Source organism: Cupressus sempervirens, chromosome 4 (genome assembly GCF_028749045.1).
Source record: "Cupressus sempervirens isolate cs-2001-9-10 chromosome 4, ASM2874904v1, whole genome shotgun sequence".
Taxonomy (NCBI): domain Eukaryota; kingdom Viridiplantae; phylum Streptophyta; class Pinopsida; order Cupressales; family Cupressaceae; genus Cupressus; species Cupressus sempervirens.
Window position 1 is genome coordinate 419,899,585 of NC_143121.1, and position 19,208 is coordinate 419,918,792.

Below are 19,208 nucleotides of genomic sequence, written 5' to 3' on the forward strand. Positions count from 1 at the left end.
CATATTAATCGTTATCTTAAATAAAACAACTGCTAATCACCTAATAACAGTTATTGGTTAACGACCATCTTCATTCATAGTTAATACAACGTTTATAAATAACTACCTATTTCACATGATCATGAAAGAATAATTCATTAAATCCAACGGTTATGAACAAGTTTAAAATTAGGTCAAAAATTTGGGATGTAATAGAACATATATTTAAACTATATACTGAATCAGAGTTTATATGCTGCTGAAAATAAATATGCCAATGATGAACTTGATAATATGCTGCTTTGAATGATACTAAGTAAGGGGTTCAACCGTGTGCTTTGCTGAAGGAAATGTAATACCACGGTTATTGATTCATTCCCAAAAAGCATCAATTGTATGTAATTATATAATTGTGGAGCAGTTATGTCCACGTAGGGACATGACTCCTCCGTGACTTATGTTACGAAGAGTCATGGCTCTACATGGCCATAGCTAATCCCTTAACAAGACACCGATTCATTCGGTCTTAAACATTGTTTGATATTGTGCAAAGAATGAGGAAAGATATCACCATAGACTTACTCATGAAACCTAATAATGGATATTCTCTTGGAGCACTTGAGTATATATTATATTATTAATTTTTCACTCAACATAGATGTGTGTGTGTGTGTGTATAATTATAATTCACATATATGTGACAACTTAATAACACATTACATGCTTCAATCTGAACAAAGCTACATTCTCAACATTCCCTCTTAGCAAAAGAGGATTGGTCATAAGTATTTCATGATCGGAATTTGCGATGACATCATCTTGTAGTGAGGATTTCTAACACTATGAGTTATCACATTACCGACACTCCAGGACAACATTTAAATGAGGTCTATCAAATAACGATTTTGATCCTAGGATAAAAATAGAATCTCCAATGTCATACATGTTACAATGCTACACATAAGATAGTCCATCTTGAAATATAAATTATCATGACATCTAACACATCTGACTTTGCTCACTTAACTAGGCCATCTTCGGCATGTCTTCTTAATTTGTCTAAATGTGCTCAACCAGATTCTATCTCTGTTAGGAGATATAATCCAAACATCAGCAACTACTTCTTAGGAACTCTATCAGAACATTGTCTTTACCAAATCTTCTATAACTCGAGCAAGTCTTCACATTTCCATACACACACATAGCTGTACCATCTAGACACTCTATAGAATGAGTCCTCAACTGCACATAAGCTGATTTTCATTCCATGAACCATGCTAAACCAATCTCTATCTACTGCTCTGTCAATCTTCATAGAATAACATATATGTTAACATCAATGACAAACTTTGTCATGAATGCAACACACGACCTCTAAATCATGTCTCCAAAAATGCTAGAATACTCCCCCATAGGAATACCATTAGGATTCATGCTAAGAGGATGTTTTAGCTTGGTGTCCATATTCAAAGTACAAATTTTATGTTGCCTCTAGCTACTTAGCTTTGGATAATTAGTTGCATAGTTGGGGAGGTGTGCCTTGGTGGGAGCAAGTTTGGAATAATTTCTCTTGCCCTAAGTGCAACATTTTCCTTTAGCTAGTTGGCCAAAGTAAGTGCCTCGCTTGGGAGATTTTGAAAAAGAAAAGCTTTAAAGGCCCTTTTATATGTGTTCTTCATAAAAGAAAGAAGCATGTAATCTTCACCTTTTCTTTCACTATCCTTACTTGAGAGAAAATTGACACCCGTGGTGCAGTGGAATCGATCCTATGTTCATGCCACTTCTTTAGTTGATTTTTGGGAACCTTTAGGCCACCTTCCAGCTAAGACCTCTTTTTTCCTCAATTTCCTCAAGAACTTGGCCTGACTTTCATCACCTAGAATTTATAGTTAGAAAAGAATCAAAGAATCTTTCAAGGCTCTAAAATAGGGAGCTTTCTCATGTGAAGAAAGATTATCAATAGGCTCTAGGAATCTATTTGAGCAAAATGGGAAATGACTATAACTATGGATTCTAGTGATCTAGTTGTCGTTGTAAAGAGTTTCAATCTAGTCAACAATGGGATGGGTCATTCTACCAAAAGGAGATAGAGATAGACAAAATAGAAAACTCACATAGAGGGGAGGTGCTTCCCTCCTCCTATGGGAGCTTTGAAAGTTAACATTGATGGATCTTCTCGGGAGAATCTAGGTCATGCGAGAACTAGTGGCATTGGTAGGGGCACTGACAATAATAATGTTTCTTTTCTCTACTTACAAAACTTAACATTCTAATAATTTGATGGAGGCCCTTAATATTTTGAATGTTGTTGAGAGAGGACGCTCTCTAGTTGGAGGAGCATTATTTGTGAGTTTGATTCACATATTGTGGTTGACATGGTGAATGATCGTTAGTTGAATAGAGTTAATTGGTAGTTACCCTTAGTGGCTAAAAGATCTTGAATCTATGTTGCTCCTTGGATTATATTTCTTTTTTCCATATTCCTAGGGAGTGGAACAAAGTGGCAGATTATCTGTCATGAGCCATGATTAACATATTTATAATACAAAAATATAATTTTTTAAGCATCTATGAATTATTCCAAATTATACATTTCTTTGAATATATAATTAATTACTTATCAATTATTGATATCAAAGTAACAAGAATCGGAATCGGATCGGAATCGGCAAGGCCGAATCAAATCGTGAATCGGCCATGAATCACCAATTCACAAAAAATCGTTTGGCTTGAATCGAATCGCCGAATCGCGTGAATCGCATGAATCGCCGTGATTCTTGGAACTATGATTGATATAAATTTATATATTAGCAAATATCGCTTATTACATAAGTTATATAAATGAATAATATTATATCATTCTCATAATATAAACAATAAATATCAATAATAAATAATTATGTTATATATATATATATATATATATATATATATATATATATATATATATATATATATATATATATATATATATATATATATATATATATATATATATATATATAACTATATTATAATCATTAATAAATAAATAAAAATATATCAAATTTCACCCATGTATACCTTTTGGGCAATTAATCTCTTTGGATGAAAAACATATGTTTGATAGTTTAACATATAGTTCACAACATTATTAACTAATCTCTTATTTCCCAAAAGGTACAATTAAGGAAAGGGACATTAAAAAAAGATGCAACCACTCGAAGACATATATTAAGGCTAATTCCTTTCAAACATAAGCATGGGCGATATTTAGAAAATGTACTGGACTTAGAAAATACCAATTTAAAGACATGGCACTGAACAACAAAATATGTAATGTAGAAGCGGAATATATAATATAAACAATATAAAAAAAAAGAGTGAATAGCTTGGTACGACTACAAGTGATTACCCGACCTTGTTAGAAAAGGCACATTGATTATAAAATGGGTATTTAGTATGTACTTTGTGTTGGAGTTGAGGAAAGCCAACTCCGAAGACACCAAGATCACCTGCATGCGAACCTGTCAAAGAGAAGCCATAGAAGGGGAGGAGCATGGAGCACGGGCAAAAACCCTAAACGGACATGAGAGCCAAAAATGTAAACACAATAAGAAATGTATTTACAATAAGAAATGATATGATGATGTTCTGATACAATGAGAGAGAGCTCGAATATAAAGAGCTCATGGAAGCTTGTAGAACAAGCTGGAAGGAGGGAGAAGATAAGATTGACAACTCAGCACACATCCACAAAAAGTGGAATATGCTAAAAAAGGAACAAACTCCCGAGTTGTCAACAACTAACCACTACATGCATTAAATACAAAAGTATTAAATAAATGCATGACCTAAGTAAACTTAAGCAATAGAATAAATAATTAGATATTAATTATTTACTCTAACACCCCCCCTTAAGTGCAACTTAGGGAAATGCCTTAAGCTCACAAAGCTAAGATGAAATGCATAATGGGTCCCGGCAACGAGGCCATTTTAGGTACCCAAGTACAATGCAAGAAGATGAAACCTCTGTAAGCAGGGAAAGAGAGAAAACCACATGGGAAAAACCCTCCCCTAAAAAGAGGTGAGAACCCAGTGAAGAACTGAAGAAGTCTCCAACTAGGGAAAATGTCCCCTAAAACAGGAACAATGAGTGATCATGAAGAAGCAGCATCACTGAAGCATGAAGAACCGCAAATCTGCCAAACTGCTGATCTGAAGAAACCTCCATGGAAGAAGAAGGCACGAACGGAGCATGTCTATATGGTAGATGATCCATCTCACCGAAATGCATAGGTAGCCAGCCACTGCAATCGCCTTGTATGTAGGATCAACCACTGAATACATAGTTCACACTATCGAACCATCGAACCATGGATGCATTAGAACACAACATAATCCCCCCTTAATGCAGACGGGGTGTGATGACAGGCAACTGAGAAGGTGAGCCAAAATCTTCTGCAAACGAACCAAGAACGAGGAGAGAGGAAAGAAGTACAGACACCGATAAAGACACGGTCTAACTGACTCTGCATGGGCTAATGTCGTGGAAGGGACACTCACTTGACAAAGGGAGAATGCCTAAAACAGCAAACAAATAATCCCCCCCATGGTGCTTTATGAAAATAGTGCAAGTACACCTGTCTCAAAACAACGTTCATGACTCCCAGAATGCAAAAGTGACAACTTATCTCAGTGCGAAAAAGAAAAGTGCTTCAAAAAGATAGCTACAATGATCAGAACTGAAAAAAAGCTGAACAAAAAGAAAGTACAGCCGAAAATAAAGCAAACCATGCCAGGAAAACGATCCTCGGGCCTAAAACACTCAAAATATTCACCATAGAGCAAAAACGCCAAAACTATGATAGAAAGAGAAGAGGCCAAAAGTGAGGAAAAAAGACGACAGTTCTGAAAAGAACACAGAACCAGCTTTCCAGAAATATAAAGTTTTCCAAAAACAGACATGGGACGCAAAAGATATGCATGCTGGAGTTAAAAACAGGACTTCGGACTTCAACAGAAAAAACAGGCAATAAAAAAGCATCAAAACCTAAAAATACCTGCACCAAAATCTCCGTCTCGGAACCAGCTTTCCGGCGCTTCTTTCGGATCGAAAAAATACCTCCGTATGCAAGAGTTATGGCCAAAAAACCACAAGTAGGTCCAAAAGTGAATCAGGAGAGGTGCATGCAAGGGCTGATGCAGCGCTGACGTCAGCAAGTCACGCGATTAAATTTGACGGCTTGGAGGCCGTCGCCGCAAAAAAGAAGTGCCACGTGGCATTGCCACGTGGCAGTACGGACGATGACGTGGCAGGTGCCACGTGGCAATGTGCCACGTGGCGCGCCTACCACGTGTCAGTCACACGACGCGGCAGAAAACGCCACGTGTCGCTGACTGGGCAATAACTGCTGCACTGTCGGAGCGGCGCTGGCGGGCGGAGGCGGCCGCAGGGCGGCGGAGGCAGGTTGCGCCGCTGGTGGAGGTGGCCGCAGAGCTGAGAGCTGGGAGGAGCCGCGGCGGAGCGCGGGCGGCGCTGCCTGCTGCGGCCACTGCGGGCGGCGCGCGGGTGGCGCGGCGGCGGCGCTCGAAATAAAATTTTTTTTAAAAAAATCCGCGCTGCGTCCGTACGATCCGTACGGCAGCGAACCCGGGATCCTCAAAAAATCGCCAAAATTGCCCTGTCTCCAAAAACGACAAGTTTTATATGAATCCTGACTGCAAACGGCCTTCCGGATTCAATGGTGATGTCCGTTCGGGCCCAAAGTGCTCCAAAAAATTGCTGATCCCCTGATTTGAAGAAAAATTGCACAAACAAACTAGGGTTTGTGACTTCAAATCATGGCTTCAAAATTTCTTCAACGAAGCAGCAGCAGGAAGGCTCTGATACCATGTTGGAGTTGAGGAAAGCCAACTCCGAAGACGCCAAGATCACCTGCATGCGAACCTGTCAAAGAGAAGCCATAGAAGGGGAGGAGCATGGAGCACGGGCAAAAACCCTAAACGGACATGAGAGCCAAAAATGCAAACACAATAAGAAATGTATTTACAATAAGAAATGATATGATGATGTTCTGATACAATGAGAGAGAGCTCGAATATAAAGAGCTCATGGAAGCTTGTAGAACAAGCTGGAAGGAGGGAGAAGATAAGATTGACAACTCAGCACACATCCACAAAAAGTGGAATATGCTAAAAAAGGAACAAACTCCCGAGTTGTCAACAACTAACCACTACATGCATTAAATACAAAAGTATTAAATAAATGCATGACCTAAGTAAACTTAAGCAATAGAATAAATAATTAGATATTAATTATTTACTCTAACACTTTGCACCACCGTAGCATTCAATGAGGAAAAGCATACAGGTTACTACTAGCTAGATAAAGCACACCATTTGCACCTTTACCAAGGCTACTATGACACAACTAAACAATCTTTATAATGGCATCACCATTGAATAATAATAATATAATATCCTATGAAGTGGGACATACCATTTTATAATGGAGGAGATAGGCATATAATACAAATGTAATAAAGAGCTTCCAAGGAAAAATTCATATTTAATATGACCACCGATTAAGGAGGAAGAAACAAGACCCAAAATTATAGGGGGTAAGTTATGGAGGTATATGATGTCAAAGTAACATGTTTATTTAATCAAAATAAATGCTATCTTTTATCTAAGAAATTTATTATATAATTTTTTCTTTTATATTATTGATAAGAATAGGATATACATCAAGGGAAATTCACAAAGATATTTAGGATTTAATCTTATACATATTAGGAAAATAATTTCTAATTCAAAGAATGATAATATTATAAGAGTAATTAATAAGTTGTAATATAATTTCTTATGGATTAAATAATTATAAAATCCTCATATTATGCAGGAAGTGAGATCCTCGTATAAATTGCTACCGTGCTAGTGCGAGAGATAAGTAACCCTATATGAATGGTTGGATGAGAAATGGATAATATTGTGTCATTCTATAGGATTGACACCATGGAGATTAGTGAGACTCGAAGCATGGGCTATGTGAGATGTTAAGATCTTCATCTGACCACCATGGCCGGTAATCAATAGATAATCTCCATGTTCTAGAATATTCTGATGTTGTCAACATATGCATATGTGATTGGCCTTGGATAGAGGATGTCCCATCCAAGAAGAATATTAAGAGGTGCGCTCCCAAGAAGATGACGAGGTAGCTATGAGCTAGTAAGCCTGATCTAGAGACGTCCTTAAGATTGGGGTTAAATGAGAGGGTTATAATTGTTAAATTGTTTGCAAGTATTACTTGTCCCATATAGTGGGGACATTACATTATCTGGCTCAGGGGGCTTTTAAGAACTTAGAGGGATGGCATGTTTATTGTTGGGGGGCTTTACCTCCAAATTAGTTGGAGACTTCAGTAAGGCTAACTATGGAAGATAGAGATTTGTAATTACTCCTTTCAGGATTTGCTCATTTCGGGACTTTCTTTGTCTACCTTGTTTGAAGGTTGCAATAGACTTGAGGCCTCTTCCTTTATATTGTCTAACTTCTCTTGAATAAATGTTTACCCCCTGTTTACCGTACCGGTAAAGAAATCAACGCATACAGACAATTGAACAAAATAGCAAAATTATATTCACATATGCCAGACATACATTATGCTTCATAAGATCAATAATAGTAGATAGAATATGATTTACAATGATCCCAGACGGGATATAAATACTATCCGCCGAACCTTCCCGAAGGAGTCCGTCGGCCACAAACATTATGTCCGCTACAAACTATTTACCCGTCGGCTACAAAAACACCACCGAGACCATCCAGTCGACTGACACCATCCCCCCCAAAAAGAAAAGTCGTCTCCTGACGACTAACAAAATATCTGAGACAAATTAACAAACAAAATACATTAACAGAGTGACTACAACAAAAAATCTGCTTCTGTCACATCACTTCCACATTCATCCCATTACATCTGTAGCCTCTGCTAACACAATACTGTCTCTTCAAGCTGACCTTGATAGCCACCCGTGCTGCTTTCTCTGTTTTCAATTCCTAGGTACCCTGAGCCAAGTGTCACTGCACTGCCTCCAACTGGATGATCAGCTCCTCCAGAGCTCTCTATGCATCCACCAAGACAGCCTCCCGGCCAACACCTACTCCCAGCGCCTCTGGTACACAGAAAGTCCATGCCCGTAGCAACTTCAACTCTTCTCAACTGGTCAGACTCCCACGACTAATATCCGCAATGACTGGGGGTCCAAGGGGCAACACACCATTTCTGCCATTTTCTGCCGATTCCAGACTCTTTCTGGTAACCACGGATGCGTCCCCTTTCCTTTGGCATCATCTGTAACTCATTCTGAACAATTTGAATCTATCGTTTTTTTTTTTTTTTTTTTTTTTAGTTTTTAGAAAACCCCGCACACCCATCTTCTACACAGACTCAACAATCTCTCCTCCGCAAATGAGAAACAGAACTCCAACAATCTTTTGCTGAAACCACTCCTCCAGCAATGAAAACAGACAGATAGATCATGCTACGGAAGACCTCCAACAGAACAGTTCGTCGGAGCTACCCGCGAGACAGTCCACAGACATCTGCCGCGGGACAGTCCGCGAACAGTTACCCGCGGGAGCCACCCACGGGACAGTCCGCAGACCTCTGCCGCGAGACAGTCTGCGGGGACTACCCGCAAGACAGTTCGCGGACCTCTGCCGCGGGAGTCCCTGCGGGACATGTCTACAAACCTCTGCCGCGAGAACTACCCGCGGGACATATCCGCAGACCTTTGCCGCGGGACAGTCTGCGGACAGCTACCCGCTGGACATGTCCGCGGGAGCCACATGCGGGACTTTTACTACTCTTTTTTTTTTTTTTTTTTTTTTTATTATTTTTTTTTTGGACAAAAAATAAAATAAAATAGAAAGACAACACCTCAATTTTGCCTCCAAGCGTCGCCATTCTACAATGACAACGGAGTCAGCTGGCCATTCTGTGACAACGACGGAGTCTTCCTGACACCATATATTTGCAATTTAAATCCGTTGACTACCAGAGGTGCCTCTTGCTCGTCCAATGTCTTCAATTTTATCACCCGATTGTCGCCGACCTCCCGGGTCTAATATGGTCCAACCCATCTTGCGTTAAATCTTTCCTGTTTGATTTCATCCCGACCGTCGTACTTGAGTACCAACTGCCCTAGCTGAAACCTACTGAGTTTGTCATGCCACACCTTATGTTTGTTCTGTGTTACCTCCGTCGCCCACTGTGCTTGCGATTGTCATGCATCTAGCTTCTTTCCTTGCTGTCAACACCCTTTAACCAATTCTATGGTGCGATGCATTCTTTTCTTTTTGTGCGGTCCGTTCACTGTGTACCGGACGATGGAATTTTTCTTTTTTCTAGGTTTGTATTGTATGTCCTTCCCTTCTTCAGCCATAACCTCCTTTGCATCATCTGCTTCTTTGTATTCCTCCGGACACTCATTTTCCTCATTTTTCTCACCTTCGTCGACCCTTAGCATATTACAACTCGGAAAGAGTTCGTAATCTTCTATTTGCCAATGGTAAAGGCCATTGGCCGAGTCTAAGTCGTCATCATTCGATCCTCCGTCTAGTCTCAATATTCCTTCTTCGTCCGGTTCCATTTTCCTCTTTCCTTCATTGTCGTTGCTTTCGTCGTCACTATTGCCTTCACCTTCTGAGTTTGACGATGCTGCCTCCTCACCTACCATTTGTGTGTGCAGGTCAATTATGAATCTTTTGCCTCCACGCTCCATTGATAGGGTATTTCGTTTCCAATAATGTTTTACTTTTGCTTGCACCAACCAATCCTGTCCCAGAATAGCATCATATCCTCTTCTTTTCAATGGAATGATGACGAAATCCAATAAAAATGGTTGCGTACCAATGGTTACTGGTTGCGCTTTCAAGATTCCCAACGGTTTGATTCCATGTTGGTCTGCCATGAGCAACTGAAATGTAGGTGGCGACAACGTCAATTTTCCCAACTTCTTCCAAGTATCCTCTGGCAACACATTCACGCCGGACCCTCCGTCGACAATTGTGTCTGTCAGAACATTTTCCAAAATCCCCATCTCGACAACCGCCGGATGCTGTCCGGAGGTGAGTGCCAACAGCATTGGGTCTGTTGTCATCACTTCCCTATTGTCCCTTCCTATGTCCTTAGTTGCTTTCGAAAATGGTGTATGATTCAGAATGGCCATCCGTAACTGGGGCATTGTGAGAAGGAGGTCACTTATCTTGACCGGTATCTCCGTTTGTAAGATTTGTCGTACAATGTTTTGTTCTGCAAAGTTCCTTGCCAAGGTGCCGGTAATGTCCTTCAACTGAGATGTCCTCGCCGACGATGCCTTTGCAATTTTCGCCTGCGCTTCCCCCAATTTTCTCTTTTCCTCTGCTTGCCTCCGTGTAATTGCCAAAACCTCCTCTACATCCGTGCCGATAGTGATTAAGTTTACTCCAGACTTTGGACACTTAGAATCTTCGTGATCACCAGGTCCACACCATCTGCATAATAATTTTGGTGTGTTTGTTGTTGTACAATCCCACGCAAAATGACCCCACAAATTACATGTTCGGCATTGAACGATCGATCGTCCGTTTGCATCATACTAGGTTCGACTTCGGCTCCCATTATTATTGTTATTGTTTGCATTGTTGTTATTTTGCCCTCTGTTATTATTCCTATACCCTCCGGATGTGGCACCTGCGCTATTTGTATTTCCGCTACTGCCCGACGGGGAAGCCTCCTGTGTGAGAAACACTTGCGGAGATCCTCTTGTCTTCATGTTAAAGGGGCACTCTTTTGTCGAATGGCCCATGATCTGACAAATGTCACAGAATTGGTTCTTTGGACACGATCCTTTAGTATGACCGTCGGTCTTACACTCCGTGCACCACAGCTCACTGCCTTTTGGCTCATTCTGCATGTTTTTAAACTCCATCATGCGAACCATATCCTTCTGTAGGGCACGAACCTTTTTGTTGCTACCTTCGTCGTCGCTGCTATCATCTCCGGCAGGCTCATCGTCATCAGAATCAAAGGAGCTAGTTTTTTTCTTCTTTGTCTTTTGCTCACTTTCAAGGTGCAATGCTCTGTTATACGCGTCCACATATGACGACGATGGCACAATTTTCATTTTCCTCCGCAACTTCAAGCGTAGACCATCCACGAACCATCTTTTCTGCAATCCATCTACCGGCTTGCTTTCCATTTTGTTTATTAAGTCTTTTAATCTCCTGGCGTTGACACGGACAGTTTCGTGCTTCCCCTGTTTGGTATTGAAAATCTCTACTATGATTTCATTATCATCTCGCAAGAGTTTAAATTCCGCCAGGAACTCCTTTTTAATGTTATCCCAGCTATTTAGCTTTTGTGGATCCGTATCTGAAAACCAATCAATCGCCACACCCCGTAGGGTTGCCGGAAATCGCCTTACCCATTCGTTGGCATCTGTGATTCCATTTGCTCGCTAGATCATCTCACATGTCTTACAATGTCGGATGGGGTCGGCTATACCATCACCCTCAAACTTCGACAGCTTTTCTTTGGGTCCCGCCATCACAATACTGGAGGTCTGCACTCCCACACCGGCGGTCGGCACTCCCACACCGGCGGTCTGCACTCCCACACCGGAGGTCTGAACTCCCACACCAGCGGTTTACACTCCCACACCGGAGGTGTCGACAGCTGCGAGCCTTGGTGAAGAAGACGGATCTTCTGAAGTTGTTTCCCGCGGAAGTCTATCTCGAACGAAGAGGTCACTCCACACTCGTGCTCCCTCGGCACTACGAGCCGTGCGAGTTGATGCTCTTCCGTCTGAATTTTCCTCCCTCGACGAACACAAATTCAAGAACTCCTCCCATGCTTCTTCCACCAATTCCACCCGCTGTCGAGTCTCCTCCAACAATTCTTCAGTGCTCCAGTTTCCGTCAGCAATCTTCTAAAATCTCCGTCGGCGTTCGGCTTGCTGTGCCAAAATTAAATTCTCTTGCACAGTCCAGGTTCCATCTTTTTCTTTGACCTTATTCTGATCTTTGTTAAGCTGATTTGGCATTAATCTTCATTCCTCCCGCCTTCCAGATTCATAAGGCAACGACGCCAAATGTTTACTGTATTGGTAAAGAAATCAACACATACAGACAATGGAACAGAACAGCAGAATTATATTCGCATATGCCAGACATACATTATGCTTCATAAGATCAGTAATAGTAGATAGAATATGATTTACAATGATCCCAGACGGGATATAAATACTATCCACCGAACCTTCCTGAAGGAGTCTGTCGGCCACAAACATTATGTCCGCTACAAACTATTTACCCATTGGCTACAAAAACACCGCCGGGACCATCCAGTCGGCTAACACCCCCTTCAAAATATATTATCAAGAGTGGCTCACAAAGGTGCCAATATAATTATTGCCTCAACCGCCAATCAAAATTGTCGTGTAAACCTTAAACTCCAATGTTTGCAAAACTAGTTTAAAGCCAGCATCAGCTTTGGACATACACAATCACCTTAATAAATATTATGAAGGATCACAAATGTATCGCATCCCTTAACACATATGAAATACGCCTCTCCACACATAAACTTTCTAATCACCCAAGACTATATTGATGCCAATAACTTAAGTTCAATGCCGAGTGTAACCTTTGGCAAGGATTCAACCTTTTATCGTGGAGGTATAATTTATTAAATATCTAAAGTCCGAGCCAATAATCTCATCTACCTCCAAACTAAATTGAATCACTAATATTAGAGAGAGGAAATCGAAAGTAGCATTATTCTTCAGAATTTATTTACCAAAATGAAAATCACCTAATAGATTCATAGATCTCCAAACACAAATATCTTTATTTATCTGCAAATTTGCCTTCTGATGAAGACATCACAAATGTGTACAATCTCAAGCAGGCACAATGTGAAATATCTAAATGATTTCCAACTGCAAACTAGGGTGGATATCTCACTACCAAACCTGCAAAACTACCTTCAACCTCTTAGGTTCTGGCAAACAATTGAATGGGTCCAATAATTTTATTATCATATTCCATTTTTTTTATAATTAAATAAATTAATTGAAGTCGCCATTATGAGAATAAATTAATTTTGGACAACTTAAATTAATTAACTTGATTGAGTCCTTTTATAAATATTGGCGACATTACACAATGGCCAGCAATCAAAGAAATTAGAAATTGTGAACGAGTCTGTATCTAGTTTTTATTGATCCATTGAGATGTCTCCCATCAACAGATCAATAAAAACTAGATATCAATTTTGAGATAGATTGGACAGTATAAAGAAAGGTTAAGGTGCATGAAATCTATGTTGCTAGCTGATTAATTTGCAAACCATATTGTTAGAACAGGAATAATTCAAACTAGTTGTTGGGGAAAAGTTATAAGCATCAGCTCAGAAACTAACAAAGATGCAAGGATGTTTTCATTCGGAGATTAATTTGATCAATCGATATATTGTTTGATGTCCACAAGTTTTTGAGAATTGAAAATACCACCTCTTGTAGTATCTTAAAATAAAAGACATTGATTCCATTCTTCCTTTGCTATGTTTCCAGATCTCTAGCGCCCACAATAATTTATTAACAGACAGATTTACTCAACACAAACTATCAGATGTTGTGTGTGTACATGGACATATATAAATGCATTCTTGCTTTCTTACTTTTTTCTTGGGATTTTTCTTAAATATAGAAAGAAATATCTGGAAGACCTGTGTAAAATTGTTTGAGAGATAATTTTCAAGACACTTGCAACTTAAGAAGATTGTACAAACAAACTATTCACTTCTCAAGTATAATATGCAACTCCTTACCAAGCATGGTATTATTTGCATACAATTTCCTTATTTACTCTGTTATCTGGCTACAATACTTGAACCATTTACCACTCTTTTCCACCATTTTAAGTTTTAAATGTATCTGGAAACTTTGCAGTAATCTGTCATATTGAGTTCTAGTGATAAGATTGTTTTTGTACCTGAGCAGCAACATGGAAAATATCGTTTGTCTCTGCAAGAATCAACTATTCAAATGAATCAGATGGAAAAATTATAAACCTAAACAAAATTGAATAAAGGATTCTTACACAAATTAAGAGATCTTATAAAGGGAATAATCCACTTCTATGAATGATTATTACAAATCAAAAGTCATTCTGAAAAGAAGTCTGCATCTTGAACAAATGGAGGACATGGGATTATACCATCCGCATGTTGTTTGAAATCTAATAGTCCAGCTCTGTTCTTACACAGAGATCTTTCCCCAGTACAAAGTAATGAATGGAAAGCTTCCCACGCAGCTTCAGCACAGGATGTGCTATACCAATATTCAATTCAAGATGAGTTAGGAATCAGGGTAGTCAATCAACTCCAAGAATGAAATAATCAAGTGATGACTAAATAAGTAAAACGAATTCTAGCGAAAATAAAACTAATCTTTTATTCTTATTTTAAAAAGCATAGATAATAAAATTATTGCATACAAATTATTACAAAGGATATTTGGATTACATGAAAGAAACATCAACATCATCAGAGACTTGGATGAAGACATGGAAGAGAACTCTTGATTTCAACTTCCAAGTTTTAGCAACTTGCAAATTAATTTTGTGGTTTCTCATCAGATTTAAAAAACAGAAATGAAAAAGAAGAAATGTGACAATATAAGAAAACTCAAAAAAGTTTCATGCAGACTTCACATGGAATAGGTAAATATAAACACCAGTTCTGACTATTTGTTCAGTACCACTGTTCCATGCATGGAGAGCACATCCACATGGAGCAATTTGAATTTACTGATTGAGAAATAGGATATTTGTAAACGTACTCAAGCAACATACCTGATTTGATTTGGAGCTGTGAGGACAGAGCTCAAAATCCAGCCCCCACTAAATGTTACAACCAAGTTTTTGAATAATTATTATCACTAAATTAGATGACAATTAATGGCAGGTGATAATATTGATATTGATTACTGCATCATCAACAGACTAGTTTATTACAGTTGATTATATAATAGTTTATCAGTTCAATTGACTTCTAATTATGATTAGTTCTCATGTTATCATCATTTATGTGTGTCAATGATAATCAGTAATGACTAACCACCACTCTTGGTTGTGAAGTGGTCTGTAGGTGACTCTCATATACAGACAGGGACCTAAAGAAGGGTGTCATTGAGAAAAGGAAAATAGATCAAGTTGAACCGACTCTGTGAAGAATGATAGCCTCACACTCACTATGCATGGATGACATTAGTGTTCTAGTTGTTTAATGTCATTTCATCATTTTACAAAATACCATGCATTTGAACTTTTGCATTGTCACTTTCTACTTCTAATCTTCTTGGAGTGTGTATCTTGTGATTATGTCACAAAGTAATAAGTGCATTTAATTACAAGATACTTTACATGGTGGAATTCATTATTTTGTGTTTTTTTTAAATGGCATCAATTAGCCTTTATCAAATAATTACCAATTTGATAGTCCATGGGATTTTGGTCTTATGTATTTCAATCGACTAATAGTTTAAATTCATTTATTTGATAAGCCATTGGCTAAATGCATTGGTAGTTTGATTTTTGAGAAGCACATGAATGTAACCATGTTCTTAAGCAATTATTATGTTTTGCTTTTTCTTTGAGTTTGTAAAAACCATTTGCCGGCTATAACTTTATAACACCAATTTCTTTTACTGAATTAATAGTTTGGCAATGTTTAAATGTTTTCTAATTTATTCAGTATTTCCCAAGTTTGATATGTAGTAGAAATTACAAGAATTTTGAAATGAGGATTTAAAAAACAGATAAGGACTGAACAGATTAACCTTGCACTTTATTTGATAAAACCATACAATACAAACACTTATTGAAATGGCACCTGGTTTGTATTTGCTATATATCAAGCTGTGTTATGAAGTATCCCTCTATTATTCACATGTGCCTCTTTACTGCCAATACCAGCCGCAGAATTAAGACTGTCATCTGGCTGTTGATGTCCAATGCTGAGAGCATGTGATGTGCAAGAGCTGGTGCTGACTTGTGGTCTCCAAACACCCCACAGGGCTGGTAGGGCAAATCGCAGACTCGGCAATGGTTAACGTGAGCCTTCCAACCGCTGTTTCAACTCCCACGAAAGGCTGGAATATGATATGCAGCTAGACCAGTAAAGCCGTCCCACCTTTATTTGCAGTCAAAATCCATTTTCATCCATGGTGGCCAATATGCAAACTATCCAACACTAATTTGTCCACCACCAAAATAACGTGGACTTCCAGCCAGACATAGCATCCTTCACAATTCAAAACATAGACTCCCAAAAAGAGAATGTAAACCTCCACAAATCAGTAATTGATCACTAACAAAATCTCCAAGCCACAGTAGACACGGTAGGAGAATTCGATAATTGTTTACCTCAGCACAATTATCAAAGACGATCCCAGAAATTCTTCAAACCCTCAGCTAGATGAAATGAGCAAGAAAATTAATTATTCAAGATTATTCTCCTTAGCTATAGGAATACAGTAGGAGAACGTTGGCCAATTGTATACTTCAGCACAATTGCCAAAAACTTCCCAAACGAGACCCTTATACTTCAGCAAGGGCTCACAAGTTAGAAATCAGGAAAAAGGCACAAAGGCACAAAAGCAAATATATAGTCAAGCATGTTTTTCTCAACAAATAGGCTTGTATTTATAACCTCCAAATTCTCTTTTCTTGCCAAAATGTAACTTCACTCAAGAAGTTTCACCACACAACATTAATTAGAAGCTTCCTTAAGATTCTCTCACTTGACTTGGTTTAACTAATTAATAAATGGCACTTTTCAATGATAACTCAACTCTCAACTTAAGTGAAATTGTAAAGTTAAATTATAGCTTTAAAAATAAGTCATTTAATAATTAATAATAATTTGGCTACTAAAAATATAATAACTCCCAAAATACTCATCATTTAAATATGTCCTCTAAAATAGGAGTCATACCTATTATTTCTCCATGTGACCAAATGCACTTTCCAAAAATACAAAAAGGTCCATCTCGATCAACACCAACTTACCACAAATAGTAAGTACACAAAACTAAGCTCAAACAAAGTCTGATCTGAACCAAACAAAGACCAACCTATAGCTTACTGAAATGTGGAGAAGATAAGACCCTCCCAAGCCAAGCCATTGCCACAAAAGATCCTCTATCCACAATAATTTGCCTATAAGGATCACAATAATAGGCTAATCCCTGAAACTCCAATGTTGGGGAAAATGGGGACATTACAGAATTAAAATAAATTAGCTACCATTGTTCAACCCTAGTTTCGAATAGTGAACATTTGATGTTTGTTTGTGATTAGTACACTTTTGTTTATTCATTGTTCCTGGATCTTGAACTAATGGTGGATCATTGGCGCTCAAAATTTGGATCGTCTGCTTCATTCTTATGATATATAGCAGGTTTCCTATGATGTTAAGAAAGGAAGCCTGTAAATATGGATTGTTTGACAATTGCTAAGAATGGAGTTCAAACAGCCTCCACCCTGTTAGCCGATTGGATGGTTCCGGCGGTATTTTGTATTCTGTAGTCGACGGTCCGGCGGTGTTTCTGTAGCCGACGGTCCGGCGATGTTTCTGTAGCCGACGGTCCGGCGGTGTTTCTATATTTTGTAGCCGACGGTCCAGCGGTGTTTCGGTATTCCGTAGCTGACGGTCCGGCGGTAAATAGTTTGTAACGGATAAAATAATTGTGGCCGACGGACTCCTTCGGGAAGGTTCGGCAGTAGTATTTATATCTCATCCGGGATCATTGTAAATCATCATGAATCTACTATTGCGAATATTATTCTGCTATTCTGCTATTATTGTCTGTATGTGTTGACTTCTTTACCTGTACGGTAAACATTTGGCGCCGTTGCCTTATGAATCTGGAAGGTGGGAGGAATGAAGATTAATGCCAAATCAGCTTAACAAGGACCGGAATAAGGCGAAGGGAAAAGATGGAATCCGTATTGCGCAAGAGAATTTGATTCTGGCACAGCAAGCTGAACGCCGACGGAGATTCCAGAAGATTGCTGATGGAAACCGAAGTGCGGAGGAATTGTTGAAGGAGACTCGGCAGCGGGTAGAATTGGTGGAAGAAGCACGGGAGGAGTTCTTGAATTTGTGTTCGCCGAGGGAAGAAAATTCAAACAGAAGAGCATCAACTCGCACGGCTCGCGGTGCCGACGGAGCACGAGCGTGGAGTGACCTCTTCGTCTAGGATAGACTTCCGCGGGAAACAATTTCGGAGGATCCTCCGTCTTCACCAAGGGTTGCAGCTGTTGACACCTCCGATGTGGGAGTGCAGACTGCCGGTGTGGGAGTGCCGACTGTCGGTGTGGGAGTGCAAACCACCAGTGTGGGAGTTCAGCCTGCCCGTGTGGGAGTGCCGACCACTGTAGGAGTGCAGACCTCCAGAGTTATGGCAGGACCCAAAGAAAAATTACCGAAATTTGAAGGTGATGGTACAGTCGACCCCCTCTGACATTGTAAGACATGTGAGACGATCTGACGGGCAAATGGAATCACAGATGCCGACAAATGGGCCAAGCAATTTTCGGCAACCCTACGGGGTGTCGCAATTGATTGATTTTTGGATATGGATCCGTAGAAGCTGGATACATGGGATAACATTAAAAAGGAGTTTTTGGCGGAATTTAAACTCTTACGGGATGATAATGAAATCGTAGCGGAAATTTTCAATACCAAGCAAGGGAAGCACGAAACTGTCCGTGTCTACGCCTGGAGATTGAAAGACTTAATAAACAAAATGGAAAGCAAGCCAGTGGACGGATTGCAGAAAAGGTGGTTTGTGGATGGCCTACGCTCGAAGTTGCGGAGGAAAATGAAAATTGTGCCACCGTCATCATATGTGGACGCGTATAACAGAGCACTGGACTTTGAAAGTGAGCAGAAGACAAAGAAGAAGAAAACTAGCTCCTCTGATTCTGATGACGACGAGCCTGCCGGAGATGATAGTAGCGACGACGAAGGCAGCAGCAGGAAGGTTCGTGCCCTACAGAAGGATATGGTTCGCATGATGAAGGAATTTAAAAACATGCAGAAGGAGCCAAAAGGTAGTGAACTGTGGTGCACGGAATGTAAGACCGACGGTCATACTAAGGGATCGTGTCCGAAGAACCAATTCTGTGAC

General features: G+C 39.6%; 1 protein-coding gene across 3 annotated transcripts in view; it reads right to left on the reverse strand.

Annotated features, from left to right (window-relative positions):
- Window positions 1-19,208, reverse strand: part of ATXR2 (histone-lysine N-methyltransferase ATXR2) — a 250,198-nt gene that overhangs the window by 105,214 nt on the left and 125,776 nt on the right. For all 3 annotated transcript variants that reach the window (XM_089825371.1, XM_089825370.1, XM_089825372.1), the window contains 2 exons: window positions 14,230-14,342; window positions 14,005-14,036 (listed from right to left, as the gene is read on the reverse strand). In XM_089825371.1, coding sequence (XP_089681497.1) covers window positions 14,005-14,036; window positions 14,230-14,342 — 145 coding nt within the window. The remainder of the gene's footprint in view (window positions 1-14,004; window positions 14,037-14,229; window positions 14,343-19,208) is intronic.